We start from the raw sequence: 24,781 nt of genomic DNA, 5'->3' as shown, positions 1-24,781 counted from the left end.
ACGAGCCCCAAGAATCTGCTCCACTCAAACTAGAAGCTGCAGCACCTTTGTGTGACGGAAATATGACAACGGCTATGCGAAAGATACAGTTGTGTTCAAAATAATAGCAGTGTGTTTAAAAACGTGAGTAAAGCTCAAAATCCTTATAATAGTTTTTATTTCGATGCATTGGGAACACTGCACATTATATCGTAAATCAAAACATGAATTACTTTACAGAAAATGAAGAAAAATTAATATTGGGCCGTTCAAAAAAATAGCAGTGTCTGCATTTCTTTACAAACTCAAATATTTACTGTATAAACTGAAAAATCTGTGAATCACTAAACTAATATTTAGTTGAATAACCATGGTTCCTGAGAACTGCTTCACATCTGTGTTGCATGGAATCGACCAACTTCTGGCACCTATGAACAGGTATTTCAGCCCAGGATGATTTGACAACATTCCACAATTCCTCTGCATTTCTTGGTTTTGCCTCAGAAACAGCATTTTTGATGTCACCCCACAAGTTTTCAAATGGATTAAGGTTCGGGGATTGGGCTGACCACTCCATAACTTTAATTTTGTTGGTCTGGCACCAAGATGCTGTTCGCTTACTGGTGTGTTTGGGGTCGTTGTCTTGTTGAAACACCCATTTCAAGGGCATTTCCTCTTCGGCATAAGGCAACATGACCTCTTCAAGTATTTTGATGTAGGCAAACTGATCCATGATCCCTTGTATGCGATAAATAGGCCCGACATCATAGCAAGAGAAACATCCCCATATCATGATGTTTGCACCACCATGCTTCACTGTCTTCAGAGTGTACTGTGGCTTGAATTCAGTGTTTGGTGGTCGTCTGACAAACTGCCTGCGCCCCTTGGACCCAAAAAGAACAATCTTACTTTCATCAGTTGACAAAATGTTTCTCCATTTCTCTTTAGGCCAGTTGATGTGTTCTTTGGCAAACTGTATCCTCTTCAGCACGTGTCTTTTTTTAACAGTGGGACTTTGTGGGGGCTTCTTGCCGATAGATTAGCTTCACACAGGCGTCTTCTAATTGTCACAGTACTCACCGGTAACTTCAGACTGTCTTTGAACACCCTGGAGCTGATCATTGGCTGAGTCTTTGCCATTCTGGCTATTCTTCGATCCATTCGAACGGTAGTCTTTAGTTTTCTTCCACGTCTCTCTGGTTTTGCTTTCCATTTTAAAGCATTGGAGATCATTTTAGCTGAGCAGCCTATTATTTTCTGCACTTCTTTATACGCTTTTTCCCTCTCCAATCAACATTTTAATGAAAGTACGCTGTTCTTTTGAACAATGTCTGGAACGACCAATTTTTCTCAGGTTTTCAGAGAGAAATGCATTCAAACATGTGCTGGCTTCATCCTTAAAGAAGGGCCACCTGATTCACACCTGTTTTTTCACAGAATGAATGACCTCACTAATTGAACTCCACACTGCTATTATTTTGAACACGCCTCTTTCAATTAATTATTCAATTACACAGACTCAGGAGCATGTGTATCATGAATGTTGGGTCTGTTGGTTTTCTATGACTCTACTACACCTACTGGTACATTATTTGCCATGTAGTAATATATTTTCTACCAAAAACAGTGATTGATCTGGTAAGTCATGTTGGACTGCTATTATTTTGAACACAACTGTATGTGATTGCAACTGCAGAGCCTGTGAGCAATGTCTACAAAATGGAAAAACCCTTACGTTGCTTTCACATGATAAGAATCTAACACTGCATTCAATACCAAATAAGGCAGTGACTACACATGGGAAGTATCGACGCAGATTAAATCTGGTCATTCATGCAGATAGTTGTTCGTTCCTTAAACTGTAACACGCCACAATAATAAGTAAATTGTCTCGCTTTGTGAAACCAGAAATGGGTTTATCCCAAAATGTCAACTAAACTAAACTAATTGGGCTAACTCAGCCATGTTGCCCTCGTAAAATGTCCCTGTCTGGGCTCATGTTGCTAGTAGTGGTAGGCTACATCGGCCTGCTTCATACAAAGCTGTTATGGGATTGGACATGCTAGGAAAGGTCAGCTTTAAACAAGGTCAAAGTTATAATTTTGATGGCTCTCAACTTGGCATTGTGCCCCACATTCTCTGTTCCCCCCAGCACCCTGGCCCCGCCTCCCTGACTGTAGGCTGGCTGTTCCCCCTCCCGAGCCCCGGGTCCCTGGCTGTTACCCCCGGCCCCCTGGTTGGTACCTGATCTGCATGCCCTTGCTCCAGGAGCACATGTCTTTGCGCAGCAGCAGGTTGTTGAGGGTGACGGCGCCGATGATGTAGAACTGCTGCTTCACCACCTGCTGGATGAGCTCGGGGTCGGTGCCGTGCTGGCACATGGTGGAGTGGAAGGAGGAGAGCTGGCGCAGGATGGAGTCCAGGGTGTAGGTGCCCTCGTCCGCGATGCTGGAGGTCCTTTTCCTCAGGCCCGTGGGCTTCACCCCCGACACACCCTGGATCGTCTCGTGCTCCAGCATTCCCGAAACTACACGCAATCACACAGACACACACACACACACATAAACACAAGCATGCAAATAAGAATAGAAGCAGAGAGACACACCCACACAAACCCACATAGAAACAGAATCAGAGACACACACACACACATACACATAGAAACAGAATCAGAGACACACCCACACACATACACATAGAAACAGAATCAGAGACACACCCACACACATACACATAGAAACAGAATCAGAGACACACCCACACACATACACATAGAAACAGAATCAGAGACACACCCACACATATACACATGGAAACAGAATCAGAGACACACCCACACACATACACATAGAAACAGAAACAGAGAGACACACCCACACATACATACACATGTGTGCATATAGAAACAGAGAGACAAACCACACACACACACATACATACACGTGTGCATATAGAAACAGAGAGACAAACCCACACACACAGAAACAGAAACAGAAACCGCGGCACATAAGCACACGCACACACACAAACACAGAGAGACATGTCATGCATGTTATGTTACAATCTATATCTGTACAGGACGTGAATGTAGTAATCTTACCTATCATTGGCTGCAGGATGTTCTCCATACACTTGATGAGCTGCTGATAGATCTGGATGGCCAGGTCGCTCAGCACGTGCCGGTACTCAGCCAGGTCGAAGTTGGACAGGCAGTGCTCATTTTGCCTGGGAGTGTTGTGCATCATGAAGGCCTGTGGGGAAGACACACAGCACAGCCATGAGCAGTGGCCAAACATGGCAGCCATGAGGGTCAGGGCCAACACAAACACCAAGGAGCACTCCTGCCTTACCTCCTCTCCACTGTACTGCTTCAGACAGTGCAGGAAGCGGCATGTGTTGGACAGCCAGAAAGAGACGGTCTCAAAGTCGTCCCCTCGTTTCTGTCAACAAAAGAGGAGGATGGTATTTTCAAACGACATCGAGGAACACGGATTTGTCATTCACAGGTGGTCAGAGGTCAACACGGGAAGCAGTTGCTGATCCAGGACAGGTTCAGTGGGAGAAATGCGCAGTATTACAATCAAAGAGTCACAAGCTGGTGTGGAAAGATGTATGGAAAGCTGTAACTGCACTCATAATGTTCAAATTTAGAAACGTTAAACACAACCCAGTAAAGTGACTGAATTAAGTTTAATCTTACAGTACACTGTAGGGATGCTACTGCACACTATACGCTGAGTTTTATATAACAGCAGAGACAGCCATTCAAATGTCTATTCTTTCCCAGCTCATTAACATATATATATCGGCTCCAAAAACTAGAAGCTAGAAGCAACTTAATTCAAATTTTTTATCTCATCACACAGACAACTGCAAAGTGAATATAAACATATGGCCGTACAAGGACAGCATGGATTAAACTCTAAAGTGAACACAAACCATTTGTGTAGGTGCACTATCCCTGGAAGATTTGAAATGATGGCTTTTAATAAGAAAGTGAGAGCGGTCTCACACATGTGCATGGACACACGGACACACGTGCACACACACACACACACACAACGTACCTTCAGGATCTTCTTGATGCTGTTGATGGTGGAGGTGAGTAGTGTTCGCACTTTCTGGTCGTCGTTGAGATAGTCGGCATGGCGCAGGCACATGAAGAGGATGTAGGAGGGCAGGCCTGGGATGAGGTTAACGGCCACGCCGCGGGGCTTCAGCTCTGCAGGGAAGAGACAGGACCAGCACAGGGTCAGCATGGAGGACCTACACTCACTGATGACTGCATCCATTACATATACACTAACAACTTTGTAGTCCTTTTTTGCATTCTGATATATTTAAAAAAATATTCTTTAGAAGATGTGCAATAAGGGACTAAAATGGCAACAAACTCAGAGCCCCCTTAACTGGGGGACATTAAGACCCAGCAGGACACGGTGAGCCGAGACTGCAGGGCACATGAGGATCAGACAGCAGGAAGGCCGAGGTGACGCACCCAGAATGAGGTTCTTCACCAGCTTCAGCTCATCCTCCTTCTTGTACTCCAGCATGCCCTGGAAGTCCTTCTCCTTGCGGGGGATGTTGACCGGCCGGATGGGCTCGTCCACGTTCTGCCCGGGGGACACATTCTCCACCTGACCCCCCACTGGGAACACGGGGTCAAAGGACATAGTTACACTGGTAATACAGCAATGTCCCTTGTACATGCCTACCCCACCTACCTACCCTAATTATCTAGGCCTGGATTCATTGAACAGTTGTAATCTTGGTGTACCAATAAATGGAAAGAAATCCCTATTTTTTTACATTTACTTACAATCATTTGGAGTTTTAAGACTGTATATGCAGAAAATGATTCTATGTGAACTATTGGGAAGTAATTTAAGGACAGGTCTGACCGACAATGCAACATCATCTCATTGGAGTCATGTGCTAAAGCTTACATTCCAGTTCTCCAATCTTCTTGGCAAAGACTTTCAGCTGCTTCTTCAGTTTGCGGACAGTCTTGTCCTGTTTCTCCAGTTGCTCCATGAGATCCTAGAATACAAGTGTGTGTGTGCGCGAATGCATGTGTGAGTGTGTGTGAAAATGTGTGTGTGTGTGTGTGTGTGTGTGTGTGTGTGTATGCATGTATGTATGTTTGTGTGTGTGTGTGTGTGTGCGAATGCATGTGTTTGTGTGTGTGTGTGTGTGTGTGTGTGTGTGTGTGTGTGCATGTGTGCAGAGGGTTCTGTTAGACTCATATTACAGAGAGAATGACAAAAGATTTAGCAGCAATAAAGATAAGGAATCAAAACAAAAAGTGTAGGATTTTAGTAGACCACATCTTTTGCAGTGCCAGGGAAGCCGGTCAAACAAACATTTTGATTGCATGTTATTGGGATTCAACAGTCTGTATCTAGTCGGAATGATGGAAGCAAAGTCTTTCCTCATCGAACAAGTCTGTCATAAGCAGTAAAAAACACGAAATCTTTGGTTTTAATAAAGAATATTCTCTTGGTGTGCTGAAGAAATATGTACTTCCATCACCCAGTAAATGGAGATTATAGAGACAACGGGAGATAAGAGAGAGGGAAGACACAGCAGCTGAATGAGTTAGAGCTGGACTTGGGTTTGACACTGCCCAGTGAAGCATACAGCAGACGGTGGATCGGGGTGCTGTTAATGCACACGCACACACACATAGATTACACACACTGCCGTCTGACAACACTACATACAACCATCCGCCGCAAAACCAACAGCCGATACTCTTGATATTTGTTGGGGTCATCCATGAGCATTTCCTGTGTGGTAAAACCCACAAACATGAGTACCAGCAGCTGGCTGCAGTAATACTTACCATAAAAAAAATTCATTATTCAACATGTATAACTCTTTCTCACATAGGGTTATGGTTTTATTAACACATTTCTCTGGTGAAGAATTAGTATGGTTTTTAGCCTACGTTTCTTCTTTTTAAATCATTGTACGCCAAAAAGAGGAGGTTAACATTATGGACGAAGTCAGTTCTAGACTAGACTAGTCCACTAGTATGATCAGCTTACTTGGTTTAATCAGAAAGAATTTAAAAAAATTATCCACAATGATGCTGGTCTGCACTGCATATATGAACAGACACAAATATGGTGCATAAAGTTCAATCTCTTAATATCAATATGACTAGTAACAAAATGGATGAAAATGAGTTAGAAAACCAAAACAACATAAAGACATAGAGCATACTGTGCTCACTGTGCTGGAAAACCAGACCTGCGGTGGCAGTGTAAAAAAATACATCCTTCTCTCTTCATTATCAGGAGGAGACAGGGGGGGTTAAAGTGAGAGGTTGAGGGGAACTGATGAAGAATAAGGAAGGGGGTAATGTAGGGAGAGGGTGAAAGGGTAAGAGGACCACTGTCAGATGGGCAGATGAGGTAAAGAGTGAGAGGACCACTGTCAGATGGGCAGATGAGGTAAAGGGTGAGATGAAGTTAGATGGAGATGGAGATAGGAAGATGGCGAAGGAATGGAAGAGTAACCATGAGAAGAATGGATGAGGGGAAAACAGGATAACAGAGAGGGTATGAGAGTGGGGGTAGGAAAGTGGATGAATAGGGGTAAGGAGCGAATGAGGGAAGAGGGTGAGAGGGCGAGAGGGTGAGGCCAGGGGCTCACCAGGTTCTCGTTGGTGAGGCGGGTGATCTCGTGCTGCAGGCTGGCCTCGATGCGGGCCTCCGGGGGCAGCTGCAGGTTCTGGGCCAGGAGCTGCTGCTGCCTGTTATTCTCCTCCTTCATGCTGTGCAGCTCCCCTCTCAGCGCCTCCACCTCATTATCATGCCCCTTCCTCTGCATCTGCAGCTGGGACTCCAGCAGCCTGGGCAGGGGGAGGAGAGGGAGAGAGGGAGAGAGGGAGGGAGGGAAGGAGAAGAAGAAAGGGTGGGAGGGAGGGAGGGAGGGAGAGAGAGAGGGAGAGGAGAAAGAGGAAGAAAGGGTGGGAGGGAGGGAGGGAGAGGAGAGAGAGAAGGAGAGAGGGAGGAAGAGAGAAGGGGGATGGAGGGAGGGAGGGAGAGAGGCAGAGAGAGAGAGGGAGGGAGAGGAGAGAGGGAGAGAGGGAGAGAGGGAGAGAGGGAGAGAGGGAGGGCGGGGTGGGAAAGGAGTTCAGGGGGGACCGCATTCAACAACAAAGCCCACTCCATGCCTGAAGCATAGCGTGTGGAGGTTCGGGCCGTCCAGCAAGCGCGCCGACCGGGAGAAGCAAAGCTACCAGCCCTTCAGTCCCAGAGACCCCCGAGCGTGCTTTAAGCCCCGACTCTGTGCTTTTGCATCCTGCCACCAACACCACACACTTCACTCTGAGGGCTTCTCAAATTCCCATCACTGGAATTTATCAACTTTGCTTCAGATTAACTGTACAAACAGGAAAGCTTCTTAGATATGCAAATTACAAAAAAAAAAAAAAAAAACATGAAACATTTTTGAAAGACATGAATATTCCTACAGCAGTGATGGGGGCAGAGAGACAAAAACACGGCAGAAGATATGAAGGATCCCTGCCACCACGCCGATGAGACAGAACCAAAGACGGCAGAGAAACGCTTGCCCCAATGAGGCCACACTGGAGAGTGTCCCCTGGGCAGAACGTCGCAGGGTCCATCCCTGCAAATGTGATATACACATAACCGCTCAACAGTGGATCTGAGGTGAGAGAACGGGGATTGGAACCCATGCTGCACTGCAGGCTGTGTGGTGAGGTGAGTGGGAGATGCCCAGGTCCCACTGATGTAGCGGGAAAAGCGCGGTACGCAGAGTGCAGCGGAGCAGGGCACAGCAGCGCGATCCTGTGTGTTCTTTGCTCTGTGCTCACTGTGTGTGTGTGTGTGTGTTCTTTGCTCTGTGCTCAGTGTGTGTGTGTTCTTTGCTCTGTGCTCACTGTGTGTGTGTGTGTGTGTTCTTTGCTCTGTGCTCACTGTGTGTGTGTGATCTTTGCTCTGTGCTCACTGTGTGTGTGTGATCTTTGCTCTGTGCTCACTGTGTGTGTGTGTTCTTTGCTCTATGCTCACTGTGTGTGTTTGTGTGTTCTTTGTTCTATGCTCACTGTGTGTGCTGACCAGGAAAGGTCACACAGGGCTGTGGGTTGGGTTGGGTTGGGTTGGGTTGGGTTGGGTTGTGAAAGAAGGTCTACCGGTTGCATTGAAGACTGAGGACAGCCATGGTAGGCTGCTGAGTGAGTGACTAACGATGAAGACACACTGCAATAAAGCTGCCGGCGCCACACCCATGTCACTCAATCGCTTATGGGCATACAATGACACGGGTGTTCGACTGACAGTCGTGTTCGTTAAATTTCAACGGGGTTCATTGTCTAAATAAAACCTAAAAATCATGAAAATGTAAGATTGCATTTTGTATGTGGTTTGAGCTGGCTATATTATTGCCCTATTTTTATGTGCTCTCAGACTGTGGAATGGGGAAATTCATGAACTTTATTAATTTTGATATCAACAAGGTTACATTATCACTTCGTTTTTGATCATTATAGGGACATCACGTAGTATTGTTTTTATTATTGTTTGCATGGATTCATATAAGAAGCCCATCGTGGCAGGTGCAGTGTAGCGTGTTATCGTTCATAGCCTATTGATCAGAACAGTTCAGCTAGCCAGCTTTAGTGCTGGTATCCTTCTGTTTAACATGAGACTTTTGCGAATGTTACTGCGTAGCAACGATGTTGTTTGTATTGATCAGAACAAGCTAGCCAGCTTTAGTGCCGATTTACCCTTCAATTAAATGTTAAACTTGCAGGTAGGAATTCAGGCTATTGTATAAACGCCTTCCGTGACAACAGAACTAATGAATGGGGAACTAATGTGTGACAATAATTGAAATCTTATTGGTTACTGCGAGGTGGGGTGGTGCCACCAGGGGCTTGGATATAAACTTCAGAACTTTCGAGCCGCCCCCCGCCACTTCAACCACTTGTCCCATGCCGCAACCTATCCCTACATGCTTTGCAGGGGTGCCCCCCCCCACCTCCCATTGAAAATGAATGGAGGTGGGAGCCGCGAGCAGTGTGTCTTCACCGTAAAACGGGCATGTGAGAGCATTGGATGTGGGAGAGAGACGGAGAGAGCGAGCACAGCCCCATGATCCCACCAAACCCCAGTCCCTCCGCATAGACTTCCGGGAAAACATGGTTAATTAACCTGTTTGTCTCCTTTAACCCTTCATAAACCAGCCAAAGCTCTCCATCCTCATTCAGCTCACGGAAGTTTGGAATGGGGGCTCTGACAAGCAAAAAAAACAAAAACAAACAAAGGACAAAATAAAAGGGAGATGGGGTGGTGAGCGATAGTGTGAAATAAGAGAGATGGGGGAGAGGCAACACATAACTAAGCAACATAATAATTTGATGAACTGGCCCAATGCTCCTCTGGCTGTTTGTTTTTAACACTAGACCAGACAAGGCTGTTAAAGTGTTTTGTTTTGAATCATCACACTAATTTCAGACATCGCAGCTACTTGTTTATGGTGAACTTGAAGGTGGGGTTAACTGGGCTCATCACATCTTGCCAAATAAATCTGTAAGGCATATCATCCATTAATCTCATGTTTGTAACTGCTACAGTCACCAAGAAGGATATTATGACAGGGAGAGCCTTCTAGAGACAATGTAAAAACATTCTGTCAACAGGATTTTCATTTGTTACTCACTTGTTAATTATTCTATTATTCTATTGTCTTTTCAAAATGGTTGCAGCAACATATTTTTAGTGTAAGATACAGGCACATATAACCCCAGATTTTTATATTTTAGCTTTTATTAAATTTTGCTGGGCTACTTTTTGGATCAAAATCAAATAAATTAAAATCTGTATTTATGTTTAACTGCAACCAATTCAGTTATTGGCTATTAAAATTTTAATAAAACTCGGCTGGTCTAGTGTGAAAATACAGAGAACAGCCAGTACACCTTTTTACTGGTTAATCATACAAATTCAGTTCAGTGGGCCATCAAGTTCAATGCTGTGTACTCAACAAAAGAAGCAAAACAAATCGGGGAATACACACACTACAAACAAAAGTTAATATGACAATGAACAAAACAGCAATAATTAATGGTAAAATGATAAATACATAAGCAATAAACACAAATGAGACAGACGGAGCTTTTGAGAGGGACTAAGGTTATCCATGCACACTGTGCTCTGTTTAAGGGACATTGAGGTTGTGTTTTTTCAGTCAGTGTTAAAATGGGCCCTTCATGCTGCCATGCCATTAGTAATGAGCCTCTACAGCCAGAGGGTCCAACCGTTCAGCTGCCTTTAAGCAGCATATTAGGCATATAAAGGGTTAATAGCTTGTCTTGGTAACATTGTACTGAAGATTTTCCGGTTTTCCTTTTAATTTACGTTTGCATCATTAAAAACGTCTTATCCAGCATGCAAGTGTTCCTTTTTTGCAAATTATCTATGTTACCGGAACGATAATTTCATTAACTTTGAAATCGACTGCCACTCAAAGTAAGTAAGTAGTTAAGCAAGGTGGCCAGATTGCGCCTTCCCCGCAATTTAGCACTAAAAAATAATGATGTTAGTGGTAAACCTGGCAGAAAGCCATTCTCCGTACTGCAGCGCACTCTGGTCAAAGCACCATTCCTCATGCGCGCACCAGGGTCACGTGCGCACACGGTGCACTGTAGCCACCCACGCGGGTCTCTACGGCGGGAATGCGCTCTCAGTGGGACAGCGTGTTCAAGCACGATGCAGTCGCCTGTCCCTCCCCAGTTACCTGACCCTATTCACCAGCTCGGCCACGTCGAGGGGCTTATGCAAAAACCTGCTGGGGGACCTGTTGGGGGACCTGGACCAAACAGAGAATATAGATAAGGCATACAGTGGAGTCTTGTCTCACATGCGGCATGGATGGCCAGTAATGTTTTAAAACTTTGGGGGGGACCACGTATCCTATCATGGAACTGTATTACAGCCACAGGGATGAGCCCCCATCTGAAGCAGCTGAAGGCTTTATGCTGAGGAAAAGGGCATGGAGCAACAGCTCACACCTGAACTCACTGGGTTCTGGCTTTTGGAAATCTTTTGTGTTCATGACAGTATATCTCACTGGAACAGCGCTGTGCTCACAGTAAAAACACAACTGCAGTCGTGCACAGACACCTTTTTTATGAATACAGCTTATCAGCTCACCTGGAAGGTAACAGGTCACCCAGGGTGAGGATGAATCACCTGACCCTCAGACACACTCACAAATGTAACTGCAGCCAGGGATGAGTCCAGATTCACTGAACTCAAATGCACAGTGTGTGTGTGTGTGTGTGTGTGTGTGTGTGAGGGTGACAGCACGGGGCTAGATTCCGCAGGGGGTACCTGTTGGTCTCTTTAAGCCCAATGTAAGCCTTGGTGATCTCCCCAGGATCCTTCATCTTCTGCACGTCCTCCATGTACAACACCGGGTCCGTCATGGTCTCCTGCAGGAGGGGAGGAACACACAGCTAATGGTCGCGCTTCAGCTAAAAACTCCCATCTCCACATCACTACATAACACCGCAAATTCTCTCGGAAAAGACACTCTGATATGTCATCTGTGTCATTTAAAAATGGCATCGTTCACCAATGACCAGGAATGTTATTAAACTGTGAAAACTTGAACACAAGACTAGCTGTAAAAGCAAGCTCTCCACACCATATTAACAACCCATCACAGCCTTTTTTTTTTCTGGCATGAAGCTTTATTTGATTTAGATTTTTTGCTATTTTCTAGCTCTAGTTCATATTTATTTCTAAATAATGACCACGAGCACAGTCCTCCCCATTGCTAAATTGACAGGATGTTTGTCTACATGATCCCTGGTGTTATTCAGTAAGCAGCTGCTCTTCCAGGGCTTGGTTTTTCTGGCATGCATGTATCTCACCATAATGTCCCCATATGTCTTTTTGACGGTATAACAGCATCTGCTGCTGAAAATATACTCACTGAGCACTTTATTAGGAACCAGGTAATACTGGGTAGGGCCTCCCTTTGCTCTCAAAACAGCCTCAATTCTTTGAGGCATGGATTCCACTCTGAGATTCTCTTCCATGCTGACATGATTGCATCAATAAAGTTCTCAGTGAGTGTATGATAAAATACCAAGCATGTTATTTATTCATTAAAAACTGCTATGACTAAGCAAAATGAAGTTTGGTTTTGTATATAATTATGTGATTACTGTGGGAGAATACTGTTATAAAGTCATAAATCCTCTCAAAAAATACTAAGAGCTTTGTTTTTGCCAATGAGTCACAGGCAACCGGAAGTTGTAATAATGCAAAAACTATTTTATGGCAAGAATTACTCACTGTTTTCAATATAACAGCAATGAATTTGGGCCTTCTGAGGACAAGTCAATAACATATGACGCTTTTCAATTTTTTTTAGCATTTTTTTAAACTGAATCTAATTACAGTAAAGAGAGGTCAATGCAAGGAGGGATTTAAGTAGAGATCAGGGACACTTAATAAGGTCTGATTGCAGAGGAAGAGCTATTATTTATGTTCTTGTGTACCAGTATATTAGATGCCTCTAAAGAACTAAAGACCTCAAGCACTCAATCCATCTTTAATGCTACAGATCAGATTCAAATAACACACACAATGTTCCTTATTTCACCATTTAAAAATATGGCAGTAAATGAACTGAAATTTTTAATAATGCAACGATTAATCAATCATTCATCTTAGCTCAACAGGAAGGGAGAGAGAATTACAAATACCTTCTCATCCTTGGAGCAAGGCATTGTGGGAAAGAAGAGCAAGAAAAAAATAAAGCAGTTAATTTTAGTCAGAAAGCAGCGATTTGTAAGTTCCATTTGCAGTAGCCCCAGGCCATGAGATACGGAAACACACAGTATGTATCCCCATGTATTGGCCTGCAACTTATCAGCTTACTGATCAGATACATACCTTGTGCTGCATGGCCTCCTTCTGACTGACCAGCTGGGAGCGCAGCACCAGCACCTCCTCCTTGCGCACCTCCAGCTCCTCATTGGAGTAGTTGAGCTGGTCCAGGAGCACCTTGTAGGCGGGCGATCCAGGAGCGGCTTTGGAGGCGCCGGCGTTCTCTGTCAGGGACCGCCGCATCTCGTTCAGGTCGTGCTTCAGCTTCTTGTTCTCAGACTCCAGCTCCTGGCGCTACGGACGGGGTCAGATATCGGTCAGCGAAGGCTTCAAATCACCGTCCGGGCTGCCTCACCCTCAAACCCTCCACAGTTATAAACAAAGTCCATGCACTTGACATTTCTGAATCTCACTGAACTGTTCAGACACCAAGGACAAATTAAACACTTAGAAAACCACAGCTCAAAACTGACTGACTCAGCTGGAGCCATTTAATTTGCCAAATCGACTGAAGATAGGAAATGCAAAGTAGGGCTTTCGAGTGGGAGAAGATGCCTCTTTCAACAAACCAGGAACAGCCGCAGAGTGGTCTCTGTTGTAGTACCGTTAGTCACCCTTTGCTAAAGAGGCACTGTCTGTGGTCTGGGGCTTTACCTTGAGAGACTCGTACTCGAGCTCCGCCCCTCGAGCCTTCTTGTGTTCTTCATCATCCTGAATGAAAGATCAAAGCATGAGAGGAAACATAAAGCCGGAACATTCAGCTTGCAATTTGGGTGCCTTGGCAAGCTTGCTTTTATTGTCCAGTTAAACTGGACAATAGATAGACAGAACAAAATTAATGGACTTTAAAAATTACTGCATCAGGGAACTTGGGTCTGGCTGTGATTGCATTAAAACAAAACACTTGTAGAGCTTTCTATACAATCAAAAGGAAATCCTACACCATTTAAACCTGGACCAAAATCATTGAACTAGTTAGCAAGGTGAGACTACATGGGACAAGCACCCAGTGGAAACCCTGTAAGTATATGTCTTATTGAATATATTTATAATACAAAGAAAACCACCAGCCAGGGCACGTGAGACAGAATTATACTGATCTCCACTGATAATACAGTTGGTAGCAACAGCGAGCGTATGCGTCCCGTACCCTGGCTCTCGCTCGCTGGAACTGCTCTTCTCTTGTGTCAAGCTCCTTCTGCAGTGAATGCTTCTCTTGCTCCAGTTCGGTGACTCTCTTCTGCAGCTTGAGGAACAGAGACATGTCCAGGGAGGCCTTGGTGACATCCTGACAAGAGGGAAACAGGAAGCCCAAGAGTGTTACCACACAGCAAATATGACAAGAGAAAGATGATGGAAATCAATGGTGACCAACCAGAACTTGCCACTTGTGCATCTAAACGCCTCTGGCCCCTTTTCAGGGAGGGCAGCCCTCCCATTCCCAGCATGCCCTGCTCACCTCTCCTCCGCGCGAGCTTTCCTCTGATTCGGCGAACTCCGAGTTGTAAGTGCATTCTGATTCGTTGCTGCTGTGGGTGGAGTCGGTCCGCCTGTGGCCCGGCTTGGGAACATTCTGAACACAAACAAAACCATGCCGAGGCTTTAGTAACACTTGGGACTTCAGCACAGAGAAGGTTTTCTGGGACTTGATATGATATTCACACAAACACATTCTGTATTATGGATGTCATAGATGTGTTTATGAATACACTGAGATGGCTCCATGAGGTAAGGACCACGGCTCACCACGGTCAGGGTGATTTCCTCTTTCAGGTCGTCGTATCGCTCCTCCAGCCGCAGGTGCTCGCTCAGGAGGTTCTGGTAGCGCGAGCGCTCCTCGTTCAGGTCGTTCTCCAGCTGCTTGGTCTCCTCCTGCAGGGCCTTCTGCATTTTCTCTGATGGGAGGGAGGAGGAGGAAAGGCAATAACTGACTCGATTTTTCCATCATTTCCAACATCATGGTTATTCCACAATGAAACAAAGTGCCATCTATGGGGCAAACTATGATCCCTGATCCACTTTAAACCATTTTTTATTCCCCAAAATGCCAATTCGATCAATAATGCTCATTTATAATAGGGAGAGCATGCAATAGTGTATCATTTCTCCGCAATCTGTGCAGCTACTGAGGGGGAGTGAATGACTGCTGGAAACACCACATGCCCATCTCAATGGACCAGGTCAGAGCTGTGCTGGGTGGCGTTCTGCTCAATACAGCACAGTCCACACTAACCATGAACCTCTCAGTACTGCTGTAAATTACCTTATAGAACCATTGGTTGAATGTTATGTTTTAGCCGGACCTGTTGAGTTGACACACACCTGTCATCTGCTGACTCTGTTCCTGGATGAGCCGGTTCAGATCGTCCTTCTCGTTCTTCAGCAAGCCGTTCTGATCCTTCAGATCTGCCACCATCTGCCAACAGGAGAGAGCACAGGGAGAGGCTCCAACCAAAGCAACAACCAGGAGATACATTTCACACAAGTGCTAGCACCTCACAGAGCTACAACAGTACCATAAGTCAGCAGATACCACAAAAATCACTGTTGAGACACTTCTAAATTGAGGAGGGGAGGGTGCTGAACAAATACAGGTGCTAACACTAAAAATCGGGGGGGCTGGGGGAATTATAATTTAATCTAAGTAATTGGGTTTTTTTTCTGTAAATCTAACGTCACTGTGTGTACTGCTCTCACCTGCTGGCCCATACCTGCGTCCAGGCCAGCCATGTACCAGGGTTCCATTCATGGCCCTTGGCTCCTAAATCATGACAATGTCATGACAATCTTCCGCCATTGCAGTACAGGGTTTGGATCAATATCAAGCCTACCGTGGTCTCTAGACTGTCTAAACGGAGGAAACTGGAAGGAGTAGCAATATTGAGGCGACGCGCACTTTCCCCTCAAACCCCAGGCCCGGGACGCCCCGCCCACCTGCTCCATCTCGTCGCGGTAGTTCTCGGCCCACTCCTCGATGACGTGCTTCTCGTGGCGGGTGGTGTCCAGCTCCTTGCGCAGGCGGGCCAGCTCCTCCAGGAGGGAGGTGACGCGGTTGGCGTTGTTGCGCGCCTCCTCCTCTGAGCCGCGGAGGCGGGCGACCTCGTTCCGCAGCTTCTCGCCCTCGGCCGTGTACGCGTTCTGCAGCCCGTTCAGACGCTCGCTCACCGCCTTGTTCTCCTTGTTCTGCGAGGAGACACCAAAACAGCTGCCTTTACTCCTGGCCACAAACCCAAGGGCTCGCACAAAACACACACAACAGTTGTATGCTGATGAAATGGACCCCTCTCAAAGAGAGGGCTGCGTCACGCAAGCCAGTAGGCAGAGAGAGGGGGAAGTCCAGAGAAGAATATGGGTTTGTGTGTACCAGCAGAGAGCAAAGAACACAGTCTGCCACAGTCTGTAAACTCTAATTTAGTCCACGTGGTCATCAGCCAATCCAAACACATATTTAATAGTTCACAGATATTACACACAATAGATTTAGAACCAGGGTATCTGGTAGGAATTACGAGGCAAATATAACCATAGAGGACACTAAAGAAAATTATTCATATTTAATACCAATGTAAACAGCCATAAGTCTGCCTGACCACTCACCTTAGTGAAGAGTCATTTCGAACTTTGAACAACAAATCAAAGCTGAAAATAGACTGACTACTTCTAGGAAAGTAAAAAGTTGAACATGACTGATAAAGCTATGTGTTTCTCCGGCTCTGTGGGACCACGGTCACGGGCAGCGGCGGCTGTAGCCCTGGGAACACGCACCTGCTCGTCCACCTTGCGCTGCAGCTGCATGATCTTGTTCTCCATGCCGATGTTGAGCTTCTTGAAGTGCTCCACGGAGCGCGCCTCGATCTTCAGCTTCTTCAGCTCGCGCCTGGCCCGCATGCGGCGCACGCAGCACTGCAGGTAGATGATGGCGGCCAGGGACCTCTTGTACCACTGCCGGGCCAGCCATCCCCTCACCGACTTCTGCAGGATGATGGCCTTGTGTTCGCGCAGGAGCTGAAAGGGGGAAGGAAGAGAAGGATGAGGGGAAGAAAAGAGAAAAAAAGTGTGAGTTGTGCGATGGGTCGAATTCTGCAAACCTTTCCTCTCATCCTGGATGAGGTCTCTTCATATTATACATGTATATGCAGCTCCCTCCTGACAACTAAAACACAAGAACCCACCCTTTGACTACTGACAGAGAGAGAGGGAGAGGGAGAGGGCTGGGGACCAGAGACAGCTGCTTCTGTCCGTCAGTGGGGCAGTCCCCGAATTCATGACAGGCTGCTGGCTGATGCGGACCTTTCTGGTTCATGTTATGTGTTGCCTACATTTTGAGGTGTACACACAGAATAGCATGGCTATGACTACAGTTGGCACACTCACTATCTTTGAGGTCATACTCAAGTAATTAATTTAGGTTCCAGGTACTGTGTACCTCCATAAGGACCACGTCAGGTCTGCATTTAGTGAGACAGATTGCTTCCCCTTGTGTTTTCATTCACAAGGACACAGTGGGTTAATTTTAAACAGAGGTGCAGTATCAAAATAGTTCCTGAATTTTATGTTCACCAGCTGCCCACCCTGAAAAATGAGGTTATGCAACAATAACAGGCTCATCGTACACTCAGGTGTTTAGTTTATAAGAACATACCAAAAATATAAAAAGACAGTGATGATTAAAATACTGTCAGAACTAAAAGATTATAACTTGACAGGGCCCCTGCTACAGCAGAGGGGATTAGTGTGAGTCTTACCCCCTGGTACAGCAGAGGGGATTAGAGTGTGTTTTAGCCCCTGGTACAGCAGAGTGGATTAGAGTGTGTTTTAGCCCCTGGTACAGCAGAGTGGATTAGAGTGTGTTTTACCCCCTGGTACTGAAGAGTGGATTAGAGTGAGTTTTAGTCCCTGTTAGTGCAGTGTAGACGAGGGTGAGTCTTACCCCCTGGTACTGCTGTCTGGCCATGTAGGCCCGTAGGATGCACTGGATAATGAGGGCAGCAGCCTGCTTGCGGCGGTAACGCTTCCTCTGCACGTACATGCGCTGGTACTTCTGCACAATGATGGCTGCTCTGGTCCGACGCAGGAACTTGACCAGGCTGACCGCAGGCAGAGAGACACAGGTTAGAAAAGAGATGCCAATGCCTTATGCTCTTCAGCAATGCAGAACTGAAGATCTGCTGAAATTAAGTTTGTGTTTCCCTAGCACACAGCACTAACTGGCCCACATCACTACAAGAAAAGTCTAGACATTGACTAAATCGATCAATCACAATGCTGTAATTTTATCAGCTGATATTGAAAGAAATGTTTGGCAATAACTTTCCATAATGTTACATTATATTTACTGGATGTGACTGTGAGGAAGCTATGACTGGGCCCTGAGGAAGTTGTGATTGGACACTGAATGACACAGAGGCAGCTGTGATTGGACACTGAATGAAACAGAGGTTTCTGAGTGGACGCTGCGTGGCCCTCCCCTCACCATCGCGCCTGGAAGCCGCGCACGTGTCTCTGGATGTTGATGGCGGCGCTCCTCATGCGCAGGTACTTCTTGCGGACCAGCCAGCAGCGGATGGTCTTCTGGATGCGGATGCAGGCCGCCCGCAGCTTGTCCGCTCGCAGCTTCTCCAGGTACGCCACCTGCCCCGCCCGGAAGAAGATCTTCGTCTTGCCGAACTGGTACTTGTCCTGGTCCTGCAGACAGAGCGGTGTAAAGGGGGTGGCGTCAGCTTTAGACAAACCCTGCCACACGTTCATCTGCAGCTGTATGTGTTTAACTGGGCTGGGATGGACATACTGCAGGAGTCCCAATGCTCAGTATGTAAGAGCGGTCGTCTGGGAGTCGGAGGGTTGCCGGTTCGATCCCACCCGGGGTGCTCCTGATGAGCTGGTTGGTGCCTTGCATGGCAGCCAATTGCCATTGGTGTGTGAGTGTGTGTATGAATGGGTTTATGAGAAGCATCAAACGCTTTGGATAAAGGCACAATATAAATGCCAGCCATTTACCCTCCTTCTTATAAAACCTGAGAGCTCTCAGTCAGAGGTCGCACTGCTATGAGTACTTTTCCTATCGCTGCAGTTTAATGGGCCTGAGCCAGTGTGGCCTTGCTTCAGCAGCATGCGATCCCAACCCCATTTCTCATGCCCTGCAGTAAATCCATCCCAAAACTCTGAAACCGCACAATCTTGAAAATGTAAAATCAGCAGCTGGGTTTGAAAGAGCTCCTTCTTTCACAAACTATTCATTTCACCTGCCACCATTCAGTGACTGGGAGCAAAAATGATCTGCATATTCATGCTGTGAGTCAAATATCCACCTCTCTGCTGGATAAGCACAGGTCCCCTCATCAGGGAATAGGTCTCAGGTGAGCAGTTATTTGGTTTGGGGCCCGCTCACCTGCACAAGCTTTTCCAGAACATTCCTGCAGGTGAGCTTCTTGTCCGTCAGCACATCCTTCTGCTTCATCAGAACCCGGTACCGACTGAAGAACTCCTGATAGGTCCACCTGGCATCACGGCAACAGCAGAATGTTAGAACAGACTTACCATCTGAGATGGTCTATGGCTGGGATCATAAAATGCGGCAAATGCGGAGGGTGTAGGAGTATAGGAGAGGGTGTAGGAGTATGGGAGTGGGTGGAGGAGTATGGGAATGGGTGGAGGAGTATGGGAGTGGGTAGAGGAGTATGGGAATGGGTGAGGGAGTATGGGAGAGGGTGGAGCTGTATGGGGGTGGGTGGAGGAGTATGGGAGAGGGTGGAGGTGTATGGGGGTGGGTGGAGGAGTATGAGAGTGGGTGGAGGTGTATGATCCAGGATGAGTCTGTACCTGGAGGGGAAGCCAGCAGCAGAGATCCGGATGGTCTCCAGCACACCACAGGCTCTGAGCTGCTGCACGGCCCTCTTAGGGTCAAACCTGGAGGAGGAGTCACAGTGCACAGCCACTGTGAATCGCCTTAGGCTGCATACCTCACAGCTTTTAGACAGATAGCAATGAGCTTGTTATCGCTATCCCTGCTGTTATTGTACGGACGTCATACTTTGGACCCATAACCCATAACTAATTAAAGGGCACACCGTTTCTTTGTTTTCACATACCGCATCGGGTCGGCAGCTGCCGGTGTCACCCAAGCCTCATCAGGCTTCCTAGCAGACGGAACGGCGGGAATAAAGCGACTCACGTGAAAGGAAACTTCAGGTCGTTTGGCTTGATGCAGCGCACGTAGTGCGGCGTGGTGGCATTCAGGGTCTCCATCAGCAGCTGCAGCGAGTTACGGAACTGCAGGAACAGAGAGAGCGTGTTTTAGCCCAGGATCCCCGGCTCTGGGAGAGGCAGAAGCAGCCCCCGCGGCTCTCACCTGCAGCCCCACGGTCTTCTTGTGCTCCTTACTGGCCTGGCCGGGGCGGGACTTATCCGGCTTGATGCTAAGCCTGGTGCGGCCACCAGGGGCCGCCCCCGTCGGGCTGGTGACCTTCTCCTCATCCTGGAACAGCTCCACCAGCAGATCAAACTGCTCCCGCAGAGAGGAATCAATGAACCCATCAGTCCAGTAATACATTAAGGAATGAATCAATCAATGAATCAGTATCTTTTCTTTATTTCATGACTTATAGTGGCACTTACCTTGGTTCACAACATCCACCCCCCAAACCCATCACAAACAATATTTGCAACATCAGATTAATTTCTAATAATGCCGCGGGTTTTTATTAGACAGCATAGGCTATTGCGTTGTATTGGTTACACTAAAATGTTAAATGCTGCAGAAGTATATGATTACAGGGTTAAGAAGATACGGGGTTCTACGGTAGCTTGTTATTGCTACAGCAGACAGTGCTGCAGCGACACACACAGTCTGATAGCATCTTCCAGTGCTTCTTTAACGCTCTTCCCTGTCAGCACCATGCTCTCCGCCTGCCTCTCCTCAGCACCGCAAGCAGAACAGCCGCACCATGCTGAGAGAGCGATTGGGCAGGCCTGCACCTCCCTCCTCTCCCCCCCACCCCTCCATCCCCCTACCCCCCAGTCTAGCACTGGGAACACGTGAGACAGCATGCACGCCCACAATGTGTCTGTGCTCACAAAGATCAGTCCCACGCAGCAGCTGCAGCGATTCAACCTCACTGCACTACCTGGAGAGGCTGAGAATGGGTGGAGAACATGCACGCTAATGCACTCTTGAACTGCATGTAGGTGACCCCCTGAAGGAGTACTAATTTAGTCTTGTATGACTTATGGTCTTATTATTTTTCTCTCAAGTAGAAAATATTAGCTTGTTTTAAAGTTAATGTTTGCTTTCAAAGTCAAATACTCTTATTCTACTGGCCACATTTGAAATGAAAATGAAGAGAAAAAAAATCTCAATATAAGACTAAAATAAAAAAATCAGCTATTACAATGTTGTGCATTTTTCATCCATCACAACACTAAAAAAGGCAATTTCTGGTAAGGATTTGTGGTTCTATAGTATTTAATTGACTTACTTCCATAAAAGGATAATGCACAAGTTAAGACTCAGTCTACACTTAAGTCCAACAGCGGATTGATAAATGTGCTCTCCAGTACAGAATCCACAACTTGAAATGAACATACACACAACTATGGATTTCATTTCACAAAGTGTCCTACTAACAAACATGAATTTCACTATACAAAGGTGGCTCTGAGCCTGTCCAGATACGCACCAGAGAATCTGTGCTGGAGCTGAGCAGAATTGACCGTTGTGAACACCACCTGTATGGCCATACAGTTGAGTAACCACGGTGATGCGGACAGATAAGGTGGGAGGAAGACATACTGAGTGAATTGTTTAGTGGGAGAGGGAGAGGGAGGCAGTGAGGGAAGGAAAGCACACAGTGTGTGCTTGCGCAGCGTGAAAGCTCTGCTTTACCTTCTGCGGAACAAGGGTTGTCAGGAAGGGAGAGACAACACACACCGAGAAGGAGTGGAGAATGAAACAAAGAAAACAAATTAAAAAATGCAAAGTCCAAATCATACAGATATAAATATGACTTTATGCAATGCATGTGAATTCACTCACACTGGCACACTAAGGGAAAGGCTAGCAGCTAGCTACCAGCTACCAGCATTTCAGGCTGGGTCACATCGCTTTTAAGGAAAAGCCAACTGAAATAAGAATGAAATCTCGACAGCATTTACAACTAAAACAAATCCGAGTGCTCGCCTCAAATGCCCGTCTATTCAGAGGCTTAAACATAAAACAAATGATGTTTAAGCACATCAGATTACATAACATGGCAAGTATATTACTTTACACCTTTCACAATCAAATAACCAAATGAATTTAATCATTTTATCCCTTTATCTGTATGCCCTATTGACAAGGACTTTAACACTTCTTCTGAACTTTGCACAACTCCAGCTAGGCGGTGCAGTAATTACTCTGAATGAAGGCTGATGCAGTCAAGTGATCTGGGGCAGGCATCCCACAGCCTGCTAGTCACCCAGAGGGGTGGACATTTTTTGATGAAGCAGGGAGCACCCTGCCAGCCTGGACAATGATATGGCCAGTTACCTGACCACAGCTGGTACTGGCACTGTCAGGATCCAAATCTGGCCAGCAGAAACATGCTTTATAGCTGCATATATCACCTGACAGTACAACTCCATCGTATTTGTTCAAATTCTTCTGTATTCTGAGGCTCTCCCACAAATAAAGGGGAAAACCTCTTGATTGCACAGTCATTGAAAACATTCTGGATGTTGTTCCAGCCAACAGCATTTGTTTTATTCCATTGCTATTTCTGTCACAACTGTACAGCTAGAATAAAAGATATTAAAGACAGTTTAGGCTGGAATATAATTCATATTTCCAATTAAATTGCTGACCTAAATAGTGTTTAGGACCTTATTTCAATCGTTGTGGTACCCAATACCAAAATGCAGCTCTCTCAGATAGCTATGTAGCACAGTCCACAGCGTCCACTGACAGAGGGAGAGGGTGACAATACATGTACAATAAAACTGCCATAGAGGAAATGGAACAAAATTAAAATGAATGTGGATGGTTTTCTACAGCCTTACTTTCTCACATTATTATTGAATATTGATTATTAACATGCCAAATTCATATTAGCCAGTATTTCTGTGTTAAACGTCTATCAAACTCAAACAGTGATGTGCTGAAAGATTATGTATGTTATGGGTTAGCTAAATATGGTTCAGGCCCTTACCACACACCATCTCAGCCACACCCATTTACATAAGAGGTTCTCTATAAAAGAGCCAAAACAGCACTAATGGGCCAGGGAAATGGAAGTTGTTTCTCCATGAATATTCAGAAATAAAATAAGATTGTAACATCCCGAAACAAACACCTCCCTCCCCTGGAACTAACACCCATAAACACTTCAATGGCTTTGTTTCAAATGGCAGCGACATTTTCAGGCTAATATCATCTGACCTTGAGGAAGAGGACAACACTTCTCAAATACTGAAAACACACTGACTTCTACGAGCACTTCTAGCGCAGAGGTGGAGTGGTGATAACACTGACACTTGGCCAAAGGCCTGTGTGCCATTTAAGGAGTGGAGACATATAAACCATTTCAACTACATAAATGTTCTATTCCACATTTATGTCCTGCTTTACAACAGAATTCACAGTCAAAACAACATCCACAAGCATGCACAAGCAAATCTGCAAGCTGGTGTGTCAGAGGAAGTCGGACTACTGTGTACATAGAGGTTGTTTTGGAGTTCAGGCTTGATCTTGACCAACACACAGCCACAAACACCACCTTCCCAGAATGCAATTTATTTCCAAAGCTTGACATGCTTGGGAGCATATACGTGTTCCACCAAAATGATGAATATGATCCTCAAAATCGGAACAGAATTCACACCACTGCTCCTCACAGAGAATGTCACCCAGTCACTACGGAAATCATAAACCATCTCTGAACACACTTCACAACTCTCTAATGCAACTTTAGGGCGTGGCTCTGCTGACCATGAACCTCAGTTAGCGTCAGGTTCAAGGTGTGCCTGATTGGAAGCTGCATAGATACCATTCAGCTGAAGTCACAGCACTATTGTCTGAGGGTCTGAATTTAGTATTGACAAATTTAAGTGCATTACAGCATTTTTACAGTAACCATGAATCAGCCTTTCTTACAAATCTCTTTGCAAAAGAGGGACTATAAAAAAGGACTATAAAAAAACCATAAATAATCAATTACGTGGATGTGAATTTTCCAGAAGGTTGAAAATGTCCTTACATTCTCTTTCTCATATGCAGCACATACAAAAACACAACAGCAGATGGAGCCATTGCTCTTGACCTTTCTAGTGCAGCAACAAGGTATTGAGGTCAGGCATCCAAGAAAAGGAAGGATTCTCGTAAATGAACACACCACACACAGCAGGCCTCAGAAAGGCAGCAGCACTGCTCAAGTGCCAATATCACAGGAAACTGTATTTAGCATAAAACAAAGAAAGTTGCTAATGCCCATTTCTTACAGAAGGCAAAACAAAACATTCTTACTGCAGGCATAGTGCCAACAAGCAAAGAGGTCAGAGATGGAGGACGTGGGACTACAAACCTTGCTTGCTTTCAGCACATTGATCTGCTCCTCATTTACGGTGTCTTTGTTTTTCTCCAGGAAACCTTCACACTGATACTCCACCTGAGGAGACACACACACAAATTTCACAATGAGCGTGACCCACATTTACAGCGGCCACGCCATGCGAGAGGCAGACGGTCAGAAACCACGCTGAGGCCTGGGCTGGATCCAGGAGCCGGCTGTGAGCTGAGGATAGCTACGCTTCTACAGTTTTACCCATAACTGCCAAAACGGATTCAGCACGGACCTCAAAATCAGCAATGTGTAAACCATGAAGCAGAGTACCGACCTGCTCTGCACTTCACAGCCACACACACACTTCTCGTTGAAGTGGTTGACCCATAT

The 24,781-nt window shown here is 45.9% G+C and overlaps 1 protein-coding gene across 8 annotated transcripts in view; it reads right to left on the bottom strand.

Annotated features, from left to right (window-relative positions):
• Positions 1-24,781, bottom strand: part of myo5aa (myosin VAa) — a 60,766-nt gene that overhangs the window by 4,892 nt on the left and 31,093 nt on the right. Inside the window, exons 14-38 of one of the 8 annotated variants that reach the window (XM_061221157.1) lie at positions 24,413-24,496; positions 20,206-20,361; positions 20,029-20,126; positions 19,677-19,763; positions 19,246-19,354; positions 18,331-18,542; positions 17,788-17,944; positions 16,623-16,862; positions 15,792-16,040; positions 15,180-15,273; positions 14,604-14,752; positions 14,317-14,430; positions 14,008-14,145; positions 13,512-13,568; positions 12,924-13,151; positions 11,349-11,449; positions 9,168-9,248; positions 6,640-6,838; positions 5,703-5,768; positions 4,926-5,019; positions 4,478-4,627; positions 4,047-4,201; positions 3,330-3,419; positions 3,080-3,230; positions 2,224-2,506 (exon numbers count right to left, since the gene is read on the bottom strand). In XM_061221157.1, the coding sequence (XP_061077141.1) occupies positions 2,224-2,506; positions 3,080-3,230; positions 3,330-3,419; positions 4,047-4,201; positions 4,478-4,627; positions 4,926-5,019; positions 5,703-5,768; positions 6,640-6,838; positions 9,168-9,248; positions 11,349-11,449; positions 12,924-13,151; positions 13,512-13,568; positions 14,008-14,145; positions 14,317-14,430; positions 14,604-14,752; positions 15,180-15,273; positions 15,792-16,040; positions 16,623-16,862; positions 17,788-17,944; positions 18,331-18,542; positions 19,246-19,354; positions 19,677-19,763; positions 20,029-20,126; positions 20,206-20,361; positions 24,413-24,496 (3,542 nt within the window). The remainder of the gene's footprint in view (positions 1-2,223; positions 2,507-3,079; positions 3,231-3,329; positions 3,420-4,046; positions 4,202-4,477; positions 4,628-4,925; positions 5,020-5,702; positions 5,769-6,639; positions 6,839-9,167; positions 9,249-11,348; positions 11,450-12,923; positions 13,152-13,511; positions 13,569-14,007; positions 14,146-14,316; positions 14,431-14,603; positions 14,753-15,179; positions 15,274-15,791; positions 16,041-16,622; positions 16,863-17,787; positions 17,945-18,330; positions 18,543-19,245; positions 19,355-19,676; positions 19,764-20,028; positions 20,127-20,205; positions 20,362-24,412; positions 24,497-24,781) is intronic. The other 7 variants (XM_061221158.1, XM_061221159.1, XM_061221160.1 and 4 more) reach the window with 7 other exon arrangements.

The sequence above is a fragment of the Conger conger genome, chromosome 15 (assembly GCF_963514075.1).
Source record: "Conger conger chromosome 15, fConCon1.1, whole genome shotgun sequence".
Classification (NCBI taxonomy): domain Eukaryota; kingdom Metazoa; phylum Chordata; class Actinopteri; order Anguilliformes; family Congridae; genus Conger; species Conger conger.
Note: the sequence above shows the minus strand (reverse complement) of the source record. Positions and strands in the feature narration are given on the sequence as shown.